Genomic DNA, 21,445 nt, shown 5'->3' on the forward strand with positions numbered 1-21,445 from the left:
GCAGAGCCACGGCCACCAACTCGGACGCGATGACACAGAAAAAAACGCCGTCATTTATATTTGTCTGTCGTAGAGGCCACATGCACCTTAGAGGCATGTTTCTCGCGGAGGTGAATCGCCATATGCAGCGTGTAAAACGGTTTGCGAGGGGTATCCCATGGGATCCTTAAAACAATCCTTCACAACTGAGGTTAAAACACAATGAAGTAAGCAGTCTTTAAAAACCCAGTTTTTGGTTACGACGCACGACCGCATGCACCATAGCAAACTGTTTTACACGTTACATACAGCAATTCGCATGCATGACAAACATGAGTCTTCTTCACTCACGGACAATTATATGTTGCTCTCTCCAGAGTTCCATCTTTTCATTCACTTACTGTTGTATCCTCAAACACTCCCTTTTTAGACAACTGTGTCTTTCCAGAAGTCTTCAACCACCAATAAATAGTTATGCGGCATTTGTTATGCCACGGGTTCACTATTTTGTTGTATTTTGCTCTCTCCAGATTTCCATCTTTTCATTCACTTACTGTTGTATTCTCACACCAACCTTTTTTAGACAACCGTGTCTTTCCAGAAGTGTTTAGCATTCAATAAATAATAATTATGCATGAGATTGAACGTGTGTCTACCCGGCGCAGAGAGGCGTGGGTAAGCCATTGAACCCCGTTCAGGCTGCAAACCATGGAATTCCCACTAAGTGCGACTCATACGCTCCCACTTATTGCGTCCCTACCCTTTGTACACACCCTCCTCCCACCTCGCTACTACCGTGGCCGGGTGTCTTGGTGGATTATATATAGAAAAGCAGCCAAAACCGCACAGAGCAATGAAACATCTACGTGAGTCACAGGTGCATCTGGACTGTACAAAGACGACAACGACTCGAGTGACGAGTTGGAGGTGGGCACATGAGCAGGCAGTGCATACTGAACGAGAAATCAGCAGACTAGCATGACGGAGGGAGCGGAATAGACGTCCTTCTCCTCTCCTCCCGTTTCCACCCTCCGCGACTGAGCGCCATGCATCCCCATCCCTCCGTCTGGCAGGAGAATGACGGTCCTCCAGTTTTCAGTCACAGACGATTGTGTGTTGGTTCGTTCCGTGCATTGTTACAATGTTGCTTTTCTTCCTGATTTATTACATTACCGATTCTTCAAATGTTTATTTTCTCCCTGTGCTTAAAAATCATTAAAAAACCGGCCTGGTTATGCAGTGTATGGTATGCCGCGGGTTGACTAGTATATTGAATTATGCTGTTGTGGAAAAGCATTTGGAGGTCGGTGAAGGTTGTGGCACGCAGCTGGGGGTGGTACTCAACTGGGATGCCCAAGAGGACCGGAGGAGGGCTTATGCCTCCTCCAGACCATGCGGGGACGACCGCCTTGGTGGCTTTGGGGACCACGGGTACAGAGCTTTGAAGCTCAGCCCTGTAGAGACCCGTGGTCACTGCCAGTGGGTGCCCCAATGCCTACAGAGCCCTGGACCTCAGCACTTCCTCCACACCTGGAAGTGCTGGGGGAAAGAGGATCAGGGACACCCGGAGTGCTTCCAGGTGCAGAGCCGGTACTTCCTCCACACTGGGGAGTGCCAGTGGAAGATTGTCGGGAGGCACCTGGAGCACATCTGGGTGATTATAAAAGGGGCCGCCTCCCTCCGTCCGATGGCTTGAGTCGGGAGTGGAGAAGGACGGAGCTCGGGAGGAGAGGCAAGGAGGCGGCCTGAAGAGAAAGAGGCGTCATAAAGAGGCCTGGACTTTGGGGTTGTGTGGCGCAATTGTAAATAGAAAATATGCAGAATAAACGTATGTTGGGTGAACCATCGCTGTCCACCTGTCTGTGTCTGGGCTGCTTTCCACAAGCTATTATAAAATATAAATCTCTTCTGTTTGAACAAGGATGGTGCAATATACTTACATCTCGGGAATTAGGGTCTCAGTGGCAACCCCCTCCCCTCTCACCATCCACCCCAAGCTGGTCACAGATTTTGAGGTTCTTTTGTGATTGGTGGACAAGAAATGCCGCTAAACAAATAGCTATCAACCATGTGCTACATGCAGACCCCACAATACTCAGCAGTGATGGGCTGCACACGTCTGGGTCTACACCTTACATTCATTCAGTTTTCCACCACAGGGCCCCCCTTTTTTGTCCCTTCTTAAGCCATTTCAGGTGCTTGTGATCTTTGGGATGCATTTTGTAGTCTTCTCTTCTGAAGCCTGCTGAGATGCAAGCTGTTGTTAAGTGGCAAGCTTGACAGTGATATGCACTCGATACTGATAGATTAACGGCAAACGATTTATTCTTTTTCTCAATGACTGAGCACTGAACACCAGAGCAATTGTGAGGAAAGCAGAACAGCACAAGTGGCATCCAGAAAAAAGCAGTGGACAGCTTCTATAGTGATACAATACATCCAGAACTGTCTGGTTTGGGAAGGCCACACAGAATAAAAAAACGCACCCTTCAAAGGGTGTTTAGAATGGCTCAGCGTATTGTTGGAAAACAACTTCCATGAACTGAGCATCTTGCCATCAGTTGCTGTAGGAACACATGTGATCTGGGCCCATGGCAAATGGACATGGAGTCAATGGAGGCTCTGATCGGGGAGCTCGAGAGACTGAGCGAGGAGTCTGAGTGTCTGAGTGTGCGACTGTCCTGATATAAAGCAACATCCAGGCCTTTAATGACCTCTTGGGCATGGCCATCAGCAGGGTGTCTGTCTGCGGAGTGAGACTCGACCTTATCGATGAGAGGTTTACTTACCTTGGCAGTGACATTCATCTCTCTGGTGACTAAAGTCAATAGACGGATTAGGAGAACATAGGGGGTCATGAGGTTGCTGGAAAGGGGTGTGTGGTGCTCCTGATATCTATGCAAAAGGACGCCCCCGTGACACTGTAGATAGGATATAGCAGGTTGGATGATGGATGGACGGAGGACGAAGGTCCAAGTCTTTGGAGTCCTGGTGCTTACTTCTCTTACTATATGGTTGTGAGACATGGACGCTATCCAATGACCTGAGATGAAGTCTGGACTCCTTTGGTACTGTGTCTCTACAGAAAATCCTTGGTACCGTTGGTTTGATTTTGTGTTGCTCATGGAGTCCCGGATGAGGCACATTTAGCTGCACTGTGAGAGAGCATCAGTTGCGGCACTACGGTCATGTGGTGCAATTCCCAGAGGGTGATCTGGCTCAGAGGACCCTCATTGTTGAGGACCTGAGTGGCAGGACCAGGCCAAGGGGTCACCCACATAACAACTGGCTGCGACAGATAGAAGGTCATTTACGCAGGGTGGGACTGGTCCACGTATCTTTCTGGGGGGTTGCCAACCAGGGTCCCAAGCTGTTTCGTCGTGTGGTGGGTACGGCAACGCACTGTACCAGTGCATGCTCCCCAGCTTGACTTGCAATGCACGATTTTAAATTAAGACAGGGTGCTCAGGCTCGGAGGGGTGTAGGTGTGAGCGGTGGCATAACATGGTAGTTCTGAGGCGAGAATGAGCAGTTGGTTAGCCAGACATTCACGTGCGGATGTGCGTGGCTGCCATTTGCTTCTTTAACACTCTGAAGTCCATGATTAGCACACCTGCATCCCTATCTGCTGGAAAGGAGTCTGAGAAGGTGACAAGCGAAGTAAAAGAACCATGAAACCATGAAAAGAACTATGAATGGAAAAAGGTGTTGGGGTTTTTGAGCCAGCGTAGCAGCAGCAGTAGTGATGGTGGTGATGATGGTGATGCAGGCGCTCAGAGGCCCGTGAGGATGCGGAAGGACTTCCTGGTGAATCATTTCCCTACATGATAGCCTTGAGAAGTGGGGTGATCATCAGATATCCCCCTAGGGATCTGACAAATGCCGGAAGGGGCATAATGGAAGATGGAGGTCCAGCTCTGAAGATCTTGGCAGACACTGAAGGTGGAAGTCGAGATGTGACTTTGAAGATGGAAACATAGCTGAGAAGACCGATAGGTGAGCTGGGGAGATGAAAAGTGAAAGACATGCCATCCATTAGGGACCATGATATCTACATGGTTTTATTCTGGGTTTACTCAGCCACAGGGAATGCACAAACCAGTGTGTTTCTTCATGCCTGTATAAATACCATACCATACCAAGCCATTTTTATTTGTTGAGCGCTTAAAAACACAGCATTACAACTGACCAAAGCGCTGTACAATTAAAACAAGCAGGACTGAAAGCAAAATATTAAAAACAAGACGTTAAGAGAGAAATTAAAACAGAGATACTAAAAACAGGTCAGGGGACCCAATAAAATAAAGAAATAGCAAGAAGCAAATGGAAATGAGACAGGTTAAAAATTAAAAGCCAATGTGAAGATGTGCGGTTTTAGGCGAGATTTGAAAGTGGCGACTGAAGCGGCTCGCCTAACCACTAAAGGTAGGGAGTTCCAGAGCCTGGGTGCACAGACAGAGAAATCCCTTTCACCACGAGCTTTAAAACGTGCCTTGGAAACGGTTAGGAGCAGCTGATCTGCGGATCTAAGAACACGAGGGGGATTTGACGATGGAGCAAGACACTCAAATAGGGAAGAGTTGCATCAGGAAGGGCATCCGGTATAAAATATTGGCTAATCAATATGTGGACAACTGTTTTGGATGATCTGCTGTGGCAACTCCTAACGGGAGCAGATAAAGAAGAAGAAGAAGAATTAATTGATTAATTTTGCAATTACATAACAGCACCCATTTTTATGGAACTTTTTATTGAGTTATTTATTTAATGAGGAATGCATTGAACTTTATGTATTGATGGACACTGTGGGGAAGTGCAAGGTACTTTTGCATCTCTTGTTGGTTATGTGTTCTCATTGCCCTGGTTCATGACTAACGACGGATCCGGGTTGAAGGATTATGGCAGCTACAGACGCCCAGACCACCAAGCTATTCTTAAGGACCCTAACAACCCAGACCATTGACAAGAGACCCAAAACAGTCTTAGGTGTCACAGACCAGAAAGCTTCAGGATCTGAAAGAACAAGTTCAGTAATATCTGATTGGGTAGTATTTATAGACGAGAATAACAAACAGTAAATCTACACCCACCACAGCATCCTTGGCTTTCACTCTAACACTTAGCACATTTAGTCTGTCTGTCAATTTATTCACATAATGTCTTTATTTGTCGAGTACAACAATTTGTTTTTACCATATGCAATATTTTGTGAGATATTTCTTCATAGATAATACGAGGATGACCCAAAAATAATGAGAATGTTTTTTTCTGGAGGCTGGAGGGGCATTAGTTCCGACTTGTGCCGCTAGGTGTGTGTACTTGACTGCCCTCTGCATCATTTGGCCAAGCAGCATCCATGAATCATCCATTATCAGTATGCTGCTGCTGGAGCATGTGAATTTCCCCTTGGGATTAATAAAGTATCTATCTATCTATCTATCTATCTATCTATCTATCTATCTATCTATCTATCTATCTATCTATCTATCTATCTATCTATCTATTATTTAGTGCCTTTCATATCTATCTATCTATTTATGTATCTATTATATAGTGCCTTTCATATCTATCTATCTATCTATCTATCTATCTATCTATCTATCTATCTATCTATCTATCTATCTATCTATCTATTATATAGTGCCTTTCAAATCTATCTATCTATCTATCATATAGTGCCTTTCACTATCTATCTATCTATCTATCTATCTATCTATCTATCTATTTATGTATCTATTATATAATGCCTTTCATATCTATCTATCTATCTATCTATCTATCTATCTATCTATCTATCTATCTATCTTTTAGTGCCTTTCATATCTATCTATCTATCTATTATATATTGCCTTTCATATATATCATTTATCTATCTATCTATACTAATAAAAGGCAAAGCCCTCACTCACTCACTGACTCACTGACTGACTCACTGACTCACTCATCACTAATTCTCCAACTTCCCGTGTAGGTAGAAGGCTGAATTTTGCCAGGCTCATTCCTTACAGCTTACTTACAAAAGTTGGGCAGGTTTCATTTCGAAATTCTATGCGTAACGGTCATAACTGGAACCTATTTTTTCGCCCATATACAGTAATAGACTGCAGCTCGATGGCCGTGGGAGGCGTAATTGAGTGCCTGCCCATATAAGGTAAATATTTGCGGGTGAAGGACTGTGCTTAGCATATTCATAAGTAAAAATATCTGAATCACAAACTGATGTTAATTATATTTTGTCCATGAATACTTATTAAATAATTCCAAATAGTCTGTTCGCTTCCTTTCATAGCTTTTCTGATGGTTGTGCTGCTTCCAGGCATGTATTTTCATATTAAAGCATTTAACCAATCACATTTCAGCCATCATTTGTTGCTGATCTGATAGGTTGCAGAGGAGGTCAAGAAGCAAACGACGAAGGCACTGAAGGCTCTCACTTTGCAAGAGTTCTAGAACATTTTTGAACAATGGGTATTGCATCTCATGGAGAGCATTTTGAGAGTGATTAAATTTTAGAAAGTTCGGAGAAATATATATATATATATATTTTTAATACTGATTATTTTTGGGTCCCCCCTCGTATGTGCAATTTGACCCATTTTGTGTAACTTGTCTTTGTGTTTAAATGGGTGCATAATTTGTGTAGCTGTGGTATGCATTGTGTGTAGAGTTTAACAAGTACAGAGCAGCTTCTCTATAACGTGTTTATAGTTTAAGTTCTTATTTGCTTACTTAGTGGGGAGCACAGTGGGGGCAACTTATATGTGATTTTACATTTCTATAGCACTTTTGCTGCACCAAGGAGCCTGTATGTCTGGTCACTGTTCAAGGAGTGGATGTAGTTGTGGTCCACTCTTACAAATACTTGGGGGTCCACAATTTGGGCTGCTCTAGGAACACAGAGGAACAATAGAACAAAGGGCAGAGCAGACTCTTCTTCCTTAGGAGACTGCAGTGTGGTTAGTGACATCCTTCACATCTTCTACAACTCTGTGATGGCCAGTGTGGTATGCTGGGCTGGTAACATCACTTCAAGAGAGGCCCACCTATTCAGCAGACTAATTAAAAGGGCAGACTCAGTTATGAGACACTCTGTGGACCCCCTGGAGGTAGCTGAGGATAGGAAGGAAAGAATGAAGACAAAGCTGAGTGCCATTATAAACAATGCTGCACATCCTCTCTGTGACACACCAACACTGATAACTTTCAGGCAAAGAATTATTCAGCAGACGTTCATCATAAAACGAGACTAAAGGTCCTTAAAGCCAACAGCAATACGCTTGTATGGCGCCTCACTGGGACTGGGACTGCCAGTGCAGAGAGTGCCTTTCTTTTGAATTTTCTTGCTTTATAGACATTCTGGTGTGTGTTAAGACCAAAGTGTGCTTATTTGTTTGTTTATTTACTTATTTATTTATTTACTAGGGGGCTTAACCCCTGTTCGCTTCACTTGCCAACCATCCATTTCTGCACTACACACCAGCCACTTCGTATCTCTGCCACTCGTGTTGTGAAGACGTGGTCGCTCTTAAATGGTGATACAATGGGAAACAAATACAGGATTTTTGTTTTTACCTCCTCTTTGCTCCTTCAGCTACTGGCTTGTTGCTACCGCCATGACGTGTGATCTGCATCTCGTGTGGCACTTCGAATGTTTCAAAGCCTATACAGCAGCTGTATTACTCTTTGTCTTTTATTTCCGGCCCCGGGCCTGCTTTAATCTCTTGCCACAAACTCTCGTCTAGCGGAATGTGAGTTCTTGATATTTTTTAGTTTATAATTTGAAAACGGAATAAGAATCTGAAAATCTAACAACATCACATCAAGGCTCGTTAAATTCTGAAAAGAATGATACCAAACATATACAGTAATCCCTCCTCAATAAGCCCGGTTTAAAGCGTGGCAGAACCCCAGCGATAGATGAAAATCGTCACAGAAACCATATTTTGTGTAGTTATTTTTATATATTTTAAGCCCTTATAAACTCTCCCACACTGTTAACATTATTAGAGCCCTCTAGACATGAAATAACACCCTTTAGTCAAAAGTTTAAAATGTCCTCCATGACAAGACAGAGATGACAGTTCTTTCTCACAATTAAAAGAATGCAAATAGATCTTCTCTTCAGGAGCAGAGGATTTCAGAGGGAGAGAGAGAGGTGTGGGAAAAGCAAACAATCAAAAAGTCAATACTTGTGCTTTTAAGTTTGCGCTGCATTTTTAGAGGAGATATGTAATGGTCATGGGAGACTTATCTAACTGTAAAATGATTTTGATAAATGTTTATGCACCTAATGTTGATGATAAGGAATTTATACAAAATTTATTTGCATCCATTCCCAATCTGAACACTCATAAAGTTATAATGGCTGGGGACTTTAATTGTGTTTAAATCCATTTTTAGATAAGACTTCCTCCACAGGGGAACAGTATCTAACACTGCAAAGATAATTACAAAGTTTATAACTGATCACAACTTATCAGATCCCTGGAGGTTTTTAAACCCAAATTCAAGAACATATTCTTTCTACTCACCAGTACATCATTGCTACTCAAGGATTGATTACTTCTTTATAGACAATAACTTCTTGCCTAAGATTAAATCTTGCAAATACGATGCTATTGTTATTTCTGACCATGCACCTATGATCTTGGAGCTAAAATTACTAAGCCCCATACACTCACCGCAGATGGCGCTCAACCCGCTTCTATTAGCTGACGAGAATTGTACTGAATTTATATCCAAACAAATCAAATTTTCTAGAGACAAATACATCCCCGAGATCTCTGCAGGAATACTCTGGGAAACTCTTAAGGCCTTCTTAAGAGGACAGATTATCTCATATCTTTCCCACAGAAATAAATCCGAAGCCAAGAAAGTAGCAGAGATAAAAAGCGAAATTACTAAAATAGATGAAGAACATGCCAGACTACCAAGTGAGACTCTACATAGGAGGAGGCAGGCTCTACATTCAGAATTAAACCTCTTGACAACTAAAGAAACTGAACAACTAATTTACAAATCCAGACATCATTACTATGAACATGGAGAGAAAGCTAATAAGCTTTTAGCTCAACAAATTCACAAGCAAGAAGTGCAATGCAATCTCGTAATTACTAACACTAATGGAGATAAAATCATCGAACACAAAAATATAATGCACACTTTCAGAGACTACTATAAATCCCTATATACTACTGAGTTTAAAGAAGACAATACACAATCTAATGCATTTCTGGATACATTACAGATACCACAAATAGACGCTATTAGTGTGGAGGAACTTGATAAACCTCTGGCGTTATCAGAATTACTAGATGCTATAAAGTCACTCCAAGGTGGAAAAGCAGCAGGCCCTGATGGCTACCCTGCAGAGTTTTACAAGAAATTCTCCGCTCAGCTAGCTCCCTCCTATTAGCAACATTTACAGAAGCCAGAGATAACCAATCTCTTCCACAAACCTTTGCCAAGCACTAATCACTGTCTTTCCAAAACAAAATAAGGACTTATTACAATGTGCATCATACAGACCAATTTCACTTCTGAGCGAGATTAAAAACACTCAAAAATCAATAGAAGGATGGCTTTTGTGCTTTTAAATATGCGAGCAAACTGGATTTAAGGGGCGACATTTTTCTTCAGGATCGTCAGTATCTTTTAAGCAAACAGCCTCTGTGCAAGCAGCCCAAACATCAGAAATAGAGAATGTCAGAGATGGTGAGAGAGCATTCAGAGACATGGAAACAATCAAGCATTGGAGAAGTGGGAAGCACCCAACATAGCATTGAGGAGTTTTAGTTAATGTGTAATACATGCTCTGATTGGGTAGCTTCTAAGCCATCCGCCAATAGCATCCCTTATATGAAATCAACTGGGCAAACAAACTGAGGAAGCATGTAACCTAAATTAAAAGACCCATTGTCCACTGAAATCCACGAACCAGAGAAAAATCTGTGATATATATTTAGATGTGCTTAAATTTAAAATCCGCGATAGAGTGAAACCATTAAGATGACATGGTACTGTATATATCAAAGGATTACTGTATATGTAGGTTTTAAAATAAACCCGATTTAAAGCATGACAATAAAACGCCACATAAAAAGTCACATAAAATTGTTGTACAAAATCGCACTTTTAGGCTTAAGATTTTATATTTATAGAGTAGATTTCTACCTACTGTATTTATTTATTTAAAGAGTTTCTGTAAAAAGACATTAGAAGAAATGGCCAAGCAGTGTGGTAGAGAGCAGGACTTTAGAGACCTCCAAACTCAATTTGATGTTGTTTTGTAACATATACTCTTAAAAAGTGAGGTGCCAGAGCAGTTCTTCAGAGTAATGACAGAAGGGAACCATTTTTGGTTCCCAAAAGACCCCTCCACTTGATGGTTCCAGTGAAAACCTTTATTTATTTGTATCTGTAAGAGGCTCCATAACCACGAACAGATGGTAACCGATTTGTGAAATACCAATGGCTTTATGATTTCAAAAGGACTCTCTCTGCATAGAATAACAGAAGCAGGTCTACATGATCTGTTACTTTCTTATTATGTTTCCTATGATAAATTAAAGATGACATTGTTTTCTACATATTAGGACGCTTTTCAAATCACAAAGAACCAACTTCATATACAAAGAATCCATCCCAGAATATGACGGTGCTTTGTCAAGCAGTAGTGCTACGAGGAACCACACAACCCACTAAAGAACCATAAAGTGCCATGAAAGAGCCAGCAGTGGGACTGGTGAGCTGTGCTGGGCTGAAGACCCCATTCTCATCATAAATGTTCTAATGTTGTTAAAAAAAAAAAAGTTAGTAACAAATGATGAAATTATATTTAACTATGGTGGCTACTTGAGTAAATGAGCTTCTGACGGGTGACTGGCATTGTGACCTGGGCATGTGCCAGGACTGTGTAGCTCAGTCCACTTTGGTTGTGGAGGCAGATGTGTTTTGTTACAACAAACTTCCTAATTAATTACCAGTTTTTCCCCTTTAATGGATTGTGTGTGCGTTAATTGGACAGCTTGATCCTGCTTTTGTTTTGTTATCTACGGTGCCCTCCATAATGTTTGGGACATAAGACACATTTTTCCTTGATTTTCTCCCCTGCTCTCTCTGTTTAAAATGACAAATCATACAATTCAGACTCTACAATTAAAGTGCACATTGTAGAGTTCCATTCAGGGGGATTTGCGCACACTTCAGTCTACACGGCCCCCCGTTTCAGGGCACCATCATGTTTGACACACAGCAATGGCAAGTCTATTAAAGCCGCCATATTTAGTTCTTTGTCGCATATCCCTTGCAGGCACTGACTGCTTGAAGTGTGCGACTCATAGACGTCACCAGGTGCTGAGGATCTTGTCTGGTGATGCTCTGATAAGCCTCTTATGCAGCCATCTTCAGCTCCTGTTTCTTTTAGATGCTTGTCCCTTTAATTTTTCTCTTCAGAATATGGAAAGGCCTGCTCAATTGGATCAAAATTAGGTGACTGGCTTTGTCTTCATTCTTTAGAGGGTCTCGCACTGGCCTCTCGTTCTCAGGTTTTCCTGGTTTTTCACATCTCCAGTGTTTCTGCTTGTCCAATGTCAGGCGTTCTTGACTTCCTTTTCACTTTGTGTTTTGCGTCCCAGGCCATTGATTCCAGACCCTCTCCCAGTTTCATTTACCGCGTTACCGTTACCTCATTTACCGTTTCTCAGAGGCTCTTCGCTGGAGAATTAGAGGTAGAAACGAAGCCGAAGGCCTCAGAACAAACCATGACTGTTTTTCTTTTGTCGTCTTATTTCAGATATATTAGGGTCTCAACATTGTCCCCCCACTTCTTGTCAGTGCCAACTTAGCCTCGAGTCAGTCTTTCACGTAGTTTGTTGAACATCTCTGAAAGGAAAAGGAGAGACGTTAGCAGTTACTTATTACTATTAATTCTGCTGTCCTACTAGGTGCCCCAGCTCAGTACCTGCCTACACAGCAAAAAGCTTAGGAAGGATGGCTAACTTTCGGACGGAATTCTGTATGAATTATTTCTGTCGTATTTTGTTATGTTCTCTTTTCCCTTACACATTTCTAGTTTGCTTAAGCCAGCATTTCTCAACCTTTATCAATGTGTGCCCCATATTTTCGTATTAGTTTTTGTGGCATAACCCCCTCCCCTCACAAAGATTTTTGATTATATTGAGATCCACCCCAAAACACTAAATTTTAATTTGGGCTCAAGTCTGGATCAGACTGGGGCATCGCTAATATTTTTTTATCATCAAAATATACAGTCACACATGTGACACATTTAAAATTAAAATCCATGTGATAAAATATTCATAAAATTCAAACATTTCTTCGATTTTCATTAAATTGCAGAATGTTTTTTAGTAATTTTAATAATTACACATTTTAAATTATTCATTTCTATAATAATAAAAATTAAATTACAAATATTATAAATACTCATAAGAATACCATCACTTAGTATTTCTTAAAACAATAACTGACATATTAGAAGTTACGTATAACGCTAAGAGAGAGGGATGAATTCTGATGTTTGTTTACGGGCGGACAGGCCTATCGATACACGAGTCTTGATGAGTCTTGAAATGACAAGTGACGCCACTAATTGTAGCAGCCATCGATTTAATTGAATCGACACGCACCGAGTCGCAGACTGGTGCCTTTATATTTATTCACGTCTCAAACTTTACATTCTTTCTCAACGTTTTCATACCATCACAAGCACCGTAAAACTATTAAAATATAAACCTACATTTTTACAAACAACAGAATAAATGAAAAAATGAAACAACATATAATTAATTGCGTACCTCGCTCCATTTACCAAGGGTGCAACAATTTTAAAGATGACCATTTTAGAGATCAGCGTTTGCTTTCCGTTATTTACTCACAGTTGCTTCACACTTCTAGCATTCTATGTTATTACGTCCCCTACGTGCGGAATGATTTTTACGGTGTGGTCATTTACACTAATACCACAGAGCGTATAGTTGACCCACTCTTTTTGATTTTCTACCATAAACAGTTGCAATAAACAAGTTTGTTTCAATAAATACAGTATCTTCAACTTCGATTTCCATTTTTTTGCTCGTCCCCCTTGCAAATTTCTTGCTCCCCACAGGTTGGGAAACACTGGCTTGAGCTATTTCTTATGTTAGTTATTTGGTTTGGTGGATCTAAAGTTGTTATAATTATTTTGTATGTTCCATATTGTTGTTACGTTATTCGACACATCATCAGGGATGTTCCTGGGGCCGCAGGGTTCTTTGAGTCTTACAACATCAGACATGTAAACGATGTCCAATCATTTCAGTTGGCCACAGGTGGACACCAATAAAGTTCTGGACACATCTCATGGAGAAGTAAAGAAAATAGGAGCACCTGAGCACAATTTGGAGTGCCACCTACAGTTTTCACTTTTTGATTTTTAATAATTTTGCAAACCATGTTTTCACTTTGTCATTATGGGAAATTGAGTGTAGATTAGTGGACAAAAATGGCAAACTGATCCATTTCAAATGAATTCTGCAACAACATAATGTGTGCAGAAAGTGAAGGGGTCTCAATATTTTCTGGATCCACTGTAAGTACTGTGAGGTTCAGTGACTCCTTCCTTTACCTGAAAAATCTCAGACAGTTAACCATAAGATTGTTTAATTTTATTAATGCTTCAAAAACTGCTCTTGAAGTTCTCCGCTCCTTTGTTGTTTTATCTCTAAAAGTTAACTTCGCTATGCTTTCTCAATTTACAGTTAGACTGCTAACTCAAGCCTGGCTAAAATTAACTAGATGTTTTTAGCTTACCTACAGTTCCTGCACTGAATTATTTATTTTGCTGCTTGTGAGAATCGCTGTAAAATACTTTTGCCTCCTTCATAAGAATTAAACATTAAGTCCAACCCAACAATGAAGAGTTCCAAGAACTTCCAAGCCTAAAGCAGTTGATGCCTTAAACGTGCACTGCAGGTGACATCAGGGACTGCATGTGAGGACCTCTAGAACCTTCTCTCTTCATAATGGAGTTTTGTCACATTTTGTTACATACTAAGGCCAGTCTATTTCAGCATACACTTATTCACATGACATTGGTTTCATTTACCTTGTAGTTGCTTTCTGAAATCTGCAAAGAGAAGAAAGAAAGAAAGAAAGAAAGAAAGAAAGAAAGAAAGAAAGAAAGAAAGAAAGAAAGAAAGAAAGAATGTTAATACAGAACGACTGTCACTTGTGGCATCTTCTTCATAATGTTCAGCCACCACACAGGTCACTCATAAAAATGTGTAACAACTCCCATTTCATTTACCTTTTAAGTTTAAAACCTCTGGTGTTCTTACTCTTAAAGTGTAGGCCACACCCATGGGGCGTGTCTTTTGTAACCCCACCCCCTGAAGTATTGTGGCTCCGTCAGTGACAAATGTCCAACCCAATGTGTTCTGATTTGGCTTTGTTTTCAATTCTTGGTTGCCTTATATTCAATTTTTTCTTATTTTTTCTTTTTTGTTTTGTAGTTTTGAAGAATCTGCTTTAGAGGATGGCTTTTTGCTTAAGCACCTATTTAAAGAAGTTCCTTCTACCAAGCATTTTTCATTAAAATTGGCCTCATCTCTCTTTTTTTGACAGAATACTGTGGCTCTCAAGTTCATTCCCAGGACTTTACCTCACTAATCATCCATGTCCATAGAAACTTTCCGGCCCCTGGGGCGGAAAAGTTATCCCCAAGTTCTGTTACAATTGACATTATTGAATGTTGATGCCCAGATGTGAACTGTTATCTCTGTTCTGTAGACAACTAGATAATAAAAAATGTCACTTTGATCACTGACAAACTGTCACTGTTGATCAGCGAAAATCTGCAAAGAGTTTTTTGCATCAAAATTTCTGGGTTCACCGGTAGCCGTCTTTGCCAGATTTTTGGCCAGCTGTAGGACAAACTGTGCATTGCCCACTCTGAAAGGTTTTCGTGGTGCACAAGGCCTGTTACAAAAGCAGACTTAATAGGCCTCCAGCTGCACAAAACCAACACTGGCATTCAAAACAAAGTGACTGAACTCCAGCTTGTACCAGGATGTGCTGGCAAACATGTAAATCAGAGGTGACCTGACCTGTCTACAAAGGCCCATCCTGAGCCTGAAGACACAAAGACAAAGACTTTGTCACACAAGTATGTATTTGAGCCAGCTTAAGGGCCTAATGAGAGTAATTCCATGCCAGACCAGGAGGTGGCAGAGTGCACTAACTCTTTCTCTCACTTTCTCTCACCAGTTACAGGAAACCTTCCGGTCCCAGCCCCAAATACGCCACTTCCAGTTCTGGCCCTATTGATGATATAATTTCCGGTCACAGCCCCAATACCACTACTTCTGGTTCCGGCCCTATCGATGACATCACTTCCTCCACTCAGCCTTAAAGCCACCATCTTTGTGACAAGCAAATGAGTTCTGTTCTGGACTCTGATCTGTGCACTCCAGCACACTTATTCATTTAATTTACAGTCAGGAAATAATATACGAGTAGCAGCCACAAACTATGATGGAAAGAAGAACCCAAATTTGAAGACACTGGTTTTGTAGCTGGAAGTGATTTTAATCCAATCAGGAGAAGGTTCAGCAACAACTGGAAGAAGCCTGACCTCAAGCCCCACTCAAGCTCCACAGCTTCCATCCAACAGGCATGAAAGAGGTGAACATGCAGCAGGCGTCATTCAACCAGAGACACACCAAAGACATACCGCTGCTCCGGCACTAACTCATCCATCGCTACAGGATGCCAAAATGTTACTTTTTACTTTATTATGCCATCTGTGGATCTCCTGGTTGGACTCCCAAACCTTTTTGACAATGTTGTTTGTCCTTCACACCAAAAATGACTTTTCAGTTCATTGCCACCATCACAACTAGCATTGGTGTTTTAGGGGTCTAGTTCCTCTTCAGCTTTTGGGTAGCTGCTGCTATGCCCCTCTGAAGGTGGTGCCCACCATATAAGGTAAGCAAACAAATGCCACAGACAAATAGGTCACAGTGCCCCCACTTTGAAAATTGAATTTAAAAACAATTGAAAATTCAATTTTAATAAATTCAAATTGATAAATTAATTAAATTCAATGTCTTTACCTTGGGGAAGAAAGCTATGGATTAGTGGGGTGGATGACTGAGATTACTGGACTGCCCACCTCTAATTTTAGTGGAAGGTGCAGCCTGTCGTGTTAAATGGTGGTAACTATCTATGCTTTTTATTTCTCTCTTGTTTATGAATATTTTCATTGTCTCCATCAACATTAGGACCTTAGTTGAAGATGTTCTGGTTGTTTAAGGTGCCACATGAGAGGTTGGGCATCAAGTTAAAAGAAGTGGGAGTTCAGGGTGATGTTTTTAGATGGGTGCAGAATTGGCTGAAACACAGGAAGCAGAGGGTGATGGTGCGAGGAACCTCATCAGAACTGGCCGATGTTAAGAGTGGTGTTCCACAGGGGTCAGTGCTAGAGCTGCTGCTATTTTTAATATATATAAATGATTTAGATAGGAATATAAGTAACAAGCTGGTTAAGTTTGCAGATGATACCAAGATAGGTGGATTAGCAGATAATTTGGAATCCGTTATATCATTACAGAAGGACTTGGATAGCATACAGGCTTGGGCAGATTTGTGGCAAATGAAATTTAATGTCAGTAAATGTAAAGTATTACACATAGGAAGTAAAAATATTAGGTTTGAATACACAATGGGCGGTCGGAAAATCGAGAGTACACCTTATGAGAAGGATTTAGGAGTCATAGTGGACTCTAAGCTATCAACTTCCCAACAGTGTTCAGAAGCCATTAAGAAGGCTAACAGAATGTTAGGTTATATAGCGCCTTGATCTGTGGAGTACAAGTCACAGGAGGTTATGCTCAACCTTTATAATGCACTGGTGAGGCCTCATCTTGAGTACTGTGTGCAGTTTTGGTCTCCAGGCTACAAAAGGACATAGCAGCACTAGAAAGGTCCAGAGAAGAGCGACTAGGCTGATTCCAGGTCTACAGGGGTTGAATTATGAGGAAAGATTAAAAGAGCTGAGCCTTTACAGTTTAAGCAAAAGAAGATTAAGAGGTGACATGATTGAAGTGTTTAAAATTATGAAGGGAATTAGTACAGTGGATCGAGACTTGTATTTTAAAATGTGTTCATCAAGAACACGGGGACACAGTTGGAAACTTGTTAAGGGTAAATTTCGCACAAACATTAGGAAGTTTTTCTTTACACAAAGAACGATAGACACTTGGAATAAACTACCAAGTAGTGTGGTAGACAGTAAGACGTTAGGGACTTTCAAAACTCGACTTGATGTTTTCTTGGAGGATACAAGTGGATAGGACTGGCGAGCTTTGTTGGGCTGAATGGCCTGTTCTCGTCTAGATTGTTTTAATGTTCTAATGTTCTAATGTTTAAGTTGTTACAGTCGATCCTTGATATACGACCGGCCTGACATGCGAACAACTTGATTTACGACCAGAATTTTTGTTTTGATTTACGACCAACATCTTGCGTTACGACCCGAATGCGGTCACGTGTATCTGCTTGTGCGATTGTAAACAAACAGCCGAGCGTCAGTCAGAACCCAGATACATGTGTTTGTGGACGTAATTTCGGTCAGTGCAGTGATTTATCTATATATATAATTCACTAAGACCATGGCAAGTAAGACGCATAATTGCTAAGGAAGGAAGAGAAGGTAACGAAGGTAAAGAAAGCGATTGTTAAGGGATGTTAGCTAGCGGGCTGGCGCGGCACATGATGATGTCATCAAGCTGAGTCAGCACCCGCTTGCTTTGGAGTGTATTATTACAGCAGTTCACAACACGACCAGCTTTGAACTGAGTGCTCGACTACTGTCATTATTAACTTGAGAAACAGCGATCACAATCAAAACAAAGAAGGAAATTGTGTGGAAATATGAGAGTGGCGTTCGTGTGACCGATCTCGCTTATATGTACAGCATGTCGAAATCCACCATCTCGACAATTTTACAAAGAAAAGATTTGCATAAGGAGGCTCCTTCTAAACAATAACCACCTCCCGTTTCATTCTCCTCCTCCTCCCTTCCTGCAGCCCAAAGATGTCAAATTAAATGGTGAGTACAGTATGAAATTGTTGTTTCTGGTAGGCTAGCCACTTTTTATAACTTTTTGGTTAGTACATCAGAAAAATTATTGGTGTTTTGGTAAATTCTGCACATCATACAACCCTTTTTTATTATGAAAAGGTTAAGTAAGTGTTGCTGTGGGAGGTTCGGAGCGCATTATGGGTATTTCCATTATTTATTATTGGAAAAATAGTCTCAACTTACAACCAACTTGAGTTACAACCAGCCCTCGCGAACGAATTGAGTTCATAAGTCAAGGGTCCACTGTATTTCCTAATGAGCACACTAGTGGTCTAATGCTGTTGTAGTTGCTGCCTTTGATCATTCCATGTCATTTATCCAGGTGTCTGTACTCCTCATAGTTTTGTTTTTTTTCTGTCCTCCCTGGCCATAGGACCTTACTTTTATTCTATGTCACTTTGTGTTCCCTAATTCTATTTTCTAATTTATTTTGTCTTTTTTCTCTTTCTTCATTATGTAAAGAACTTTGAGTGACATCATTTGTATGAAAATGTGCTATAAAAATAAATATTGTTGCCATAATAATAATAATAATAATAATAACTAACATTTATTTATTGCTTTTCTCACTATTCAAAGCACTTTACACAGTGAGTGACCAGCCACTTTAACTGACACTAATGTGCAGCCTCCACCTAGATGATGTGACGGCAGCCATTTTTGCACCAGTATGCTCACCACACGTTAGCTGTTAGGTGGTGAAGGTTGAGATCCAGTTAGTCAATTAGAGACAGAGGATGATTAGGGTGCCAGAATGTCTAGGCCATGGTGGATAATTAAGCATGGACATCAGGAAACACCCTACTCTATGTGATGGAGGCTCATAGATCTTTTATGACCTCGGTTTTAAATCTCATCTGAAGGAGGGTGCCATTTTTACATCACATTGTATCCATCACTGTACTGGGGCATTGGGATTTCACACACAGACCACAGAGGAAGCGGCCCCTGCTGGCTTTATCAACACCACTACCATCAATAACTCAAACTTTTCCTGATTGTTCTGTCCAGGCTTGAGCAAGCTTAGCTTCAAGTGGCTGACCTCTTCTGAAGTTATTAGGATACAATTGAACTACATATAAAGAAGGATAACAAAAGAGCATTGAGTATTATGGAAAAAATTACAAATACATCTAAATTTATTATCAATAAAAATGTCACACTATTTTGCCTTTCTGAATGCAGAATGGCAGCACGGTGGTGCAGTGGGTAGCGTTGCTGGCTCACAGCTAGGAAACCCGGGTTCGCTTCCCGGGTCCTCCCTGTGTGGCGTTTGCATGTTCTCCCCGTGTCTGCCTGGTTTTCCACCCACAGTCCAAAGACATGCAGCTTAGGTGCATTGGTGATCCTAAATTGTGCTTGGTGTGTGTGTGTGTACGCCCTGCTTGGGGTTTGTTTCCTGCCTTGTGCCCTCTGTTGGCTGGGATTGACTCCTGTGGCCCTGTGTCAGTATAGTGGGTTGGATAATGACTGACTGACTTTATTCTGGTCAAATCTCTCCACTTTTATTGTTCATTACAGTGTTGCATCCTAAATAAATTAGCAGGGATGCACAGGGGGACAATATGCCTGAGGGGGCATAAGCACCTGAGATTAGAGGAAACAAAACTTCATTAGGCGGATGCAGCACTCAGGTTCACACAGTAACAAGTCAATCAAACACAAAACCAACACATAGCACTCAATATCCAGCATAATGCAATGGCAGACCATAAAATAAAATAAAACAATAAATCGATACTAAAGTAAACCAGATCAGCCTACCACTGAATGACTTTAATACTGTTAATACTTATCTAATGTTAAAATGCTCCCAGGCTTTGGTCTTGTCACATCCGGACTACTGCAACTCTCTGTTGGCAGGAGTCCCAGCTTGTGTCACCAAGTTGGTGCAGATAATTGAAAACGCAGCAGGAATTCTGGTGTTCAGCCAGCAGCGACGGGCACACGTCACTCCCCTCTTCAGATCACTACATTGGTTTCTTGTAGCGGCACATATTGACTCTTGCCTACAGAATAGTCAGTGGGTCAGTACCTATGCATATGGAGACACTTGTGCGGTCCTATGTTCCTTCTCACTCACTCAGGTCGGTGTCTGGTGATATTCTGTACTTACCCCTACTCTCTTTTCTGTTTCTTTTTCCGGTTTCTTTGTGGTGGTGACCTGCGCCACCTCCACCTACTCAAAGCTTCATGATGCTCCAACAATGATGGATGGATTAAAAGGTAGAAGTCTATGTGACCATCTTCATTAAGCCCTTCCATGAGAACCCTAAATGCAAAGAGGACTGTTTCATTTATGTTAGTTAGAATGCCCAGAGGGGACTGGGTGGTCTCATGGTCTGAAATCCCTACAGATTTTATTTTTTTCTCCAGCCGTCTGGAGTTTTTTTGTTTTTTCTGTCCCTCCTGGCCATTGGACCTTATTCTTATTCTAAGTTAATTAATGTTGACTTATTTTATTTTCTTATTGTGTCTTTTATTTTTCTATTCTTTATTCTGTAAAGCACTTTGAGCTACTGTTTGTATGAAAATGTGCTATATGAATAAATGTTGTTGTTGTTGTTATTACCTCTGCATGGTGTCAAATCTCAGTCCAGCTCCTAATTGGTGAAATAAGCTGCCCACCTCCGTCACTGAAGCTTAAGAGACTCTTATTTGGTGGATTTCGGTCCACCTGACCCCTGTGACCCTATAGTTAGGATATAGCGGGTTGGATGATGGATGGATGGAGAATAAAATAAGAACATAAAACAGTTAAACAAGGAGATCAATTATACTGTAAGGAAAGTTGACTGATGGAATGAGAATTCGGTTGCAGCCACAGGACGTCACTAGGAGTGAGAATGGCATGCACTGATGTAACCTGCTTGGCTTGTTTCTCATCTATCATCGGTGGAAATCTGGCAGCTCATATATGGAAAGCAGCCAACATACCATTGCTCAAAACCTTTAGTTATATGTAAGCAGGTAATACATCTGCTCAAAGTAAACATATGAAGGCAAGTTAAACAAAAAAGGTGTGATTATAACACTGGTGAGGCTACAAAAATGAGTAAGGCTCAATAAGTCTAACTTCATATTGTTGTAATTCATATTTGCTGCTGCTTTTCAATTTGATAGGGTCAAGTGGATGGGACTGGATGGTTAACTGGCCCTGAAATTGTTTCAAAAGTCAGATGGCCAGACTTTTTGTTTTATTCTCCCCATTGGCCATCACCCATAAAATTTATTTATTAATATGTTGACTACCAAATACATGCCACCTACGAGTTATCTTATAAACCGTCTTCGGGTCAGCATATTGGTAGGCAGAGGATG

At 41.1% G+C, this 21,445-nt stretch overlaps 1 protein-coding gene across 2 annotated transcripts in view; it reads right to left on the reverse strand.

Annotated features, from left to right (window-relative positions):
- Positions 1–10,204: 10,204 nt before the first annotated feature.
- LOC120515142 (V-set domain-containing T-cell activation inhibitor 1-like) overlaps positions 10,205–21,445 on the reverse strand; it is a 35,340-nt gene continuing 24,099 nt past the window's right edge. For both annotated transcript variants that reach the window (XM_039735890.1, XM_039735898.1), the window contains exons 5-6: positions 14,087–14,107; positions 10,205–11,862 (exon numbers count right to left, since the gene is read on the reverse strand). In XM_039735890.1, coding sequence (XP_039591824.1) covers positions 11,822–11,862; positions 14,087–14,107 — 62 coding nt within the window. In that variant the 3' untranslated portion in view covers positions 10,205–11,821. The remainder of the gene's footprint in view (positions 11,863–14,086; positions 14,108–21,445) is intronic.

The sequence above is a fragment of the Polypterus senegalus genome, chromosome 1 (assembly GCF_016835505.1).
Source record: "Polypterus senegalus isolate Bchr_013 chromosome 1, ASM1683550v1, whole genome shotgun sequence".
NCBI classification, from domain to species: domain Eukaryota; kingdom Metazoa; phylum Chordata; class Cladistia; order Polypteriformes; family Polypteridae; genus Polypterus; species Polypterus senegalus.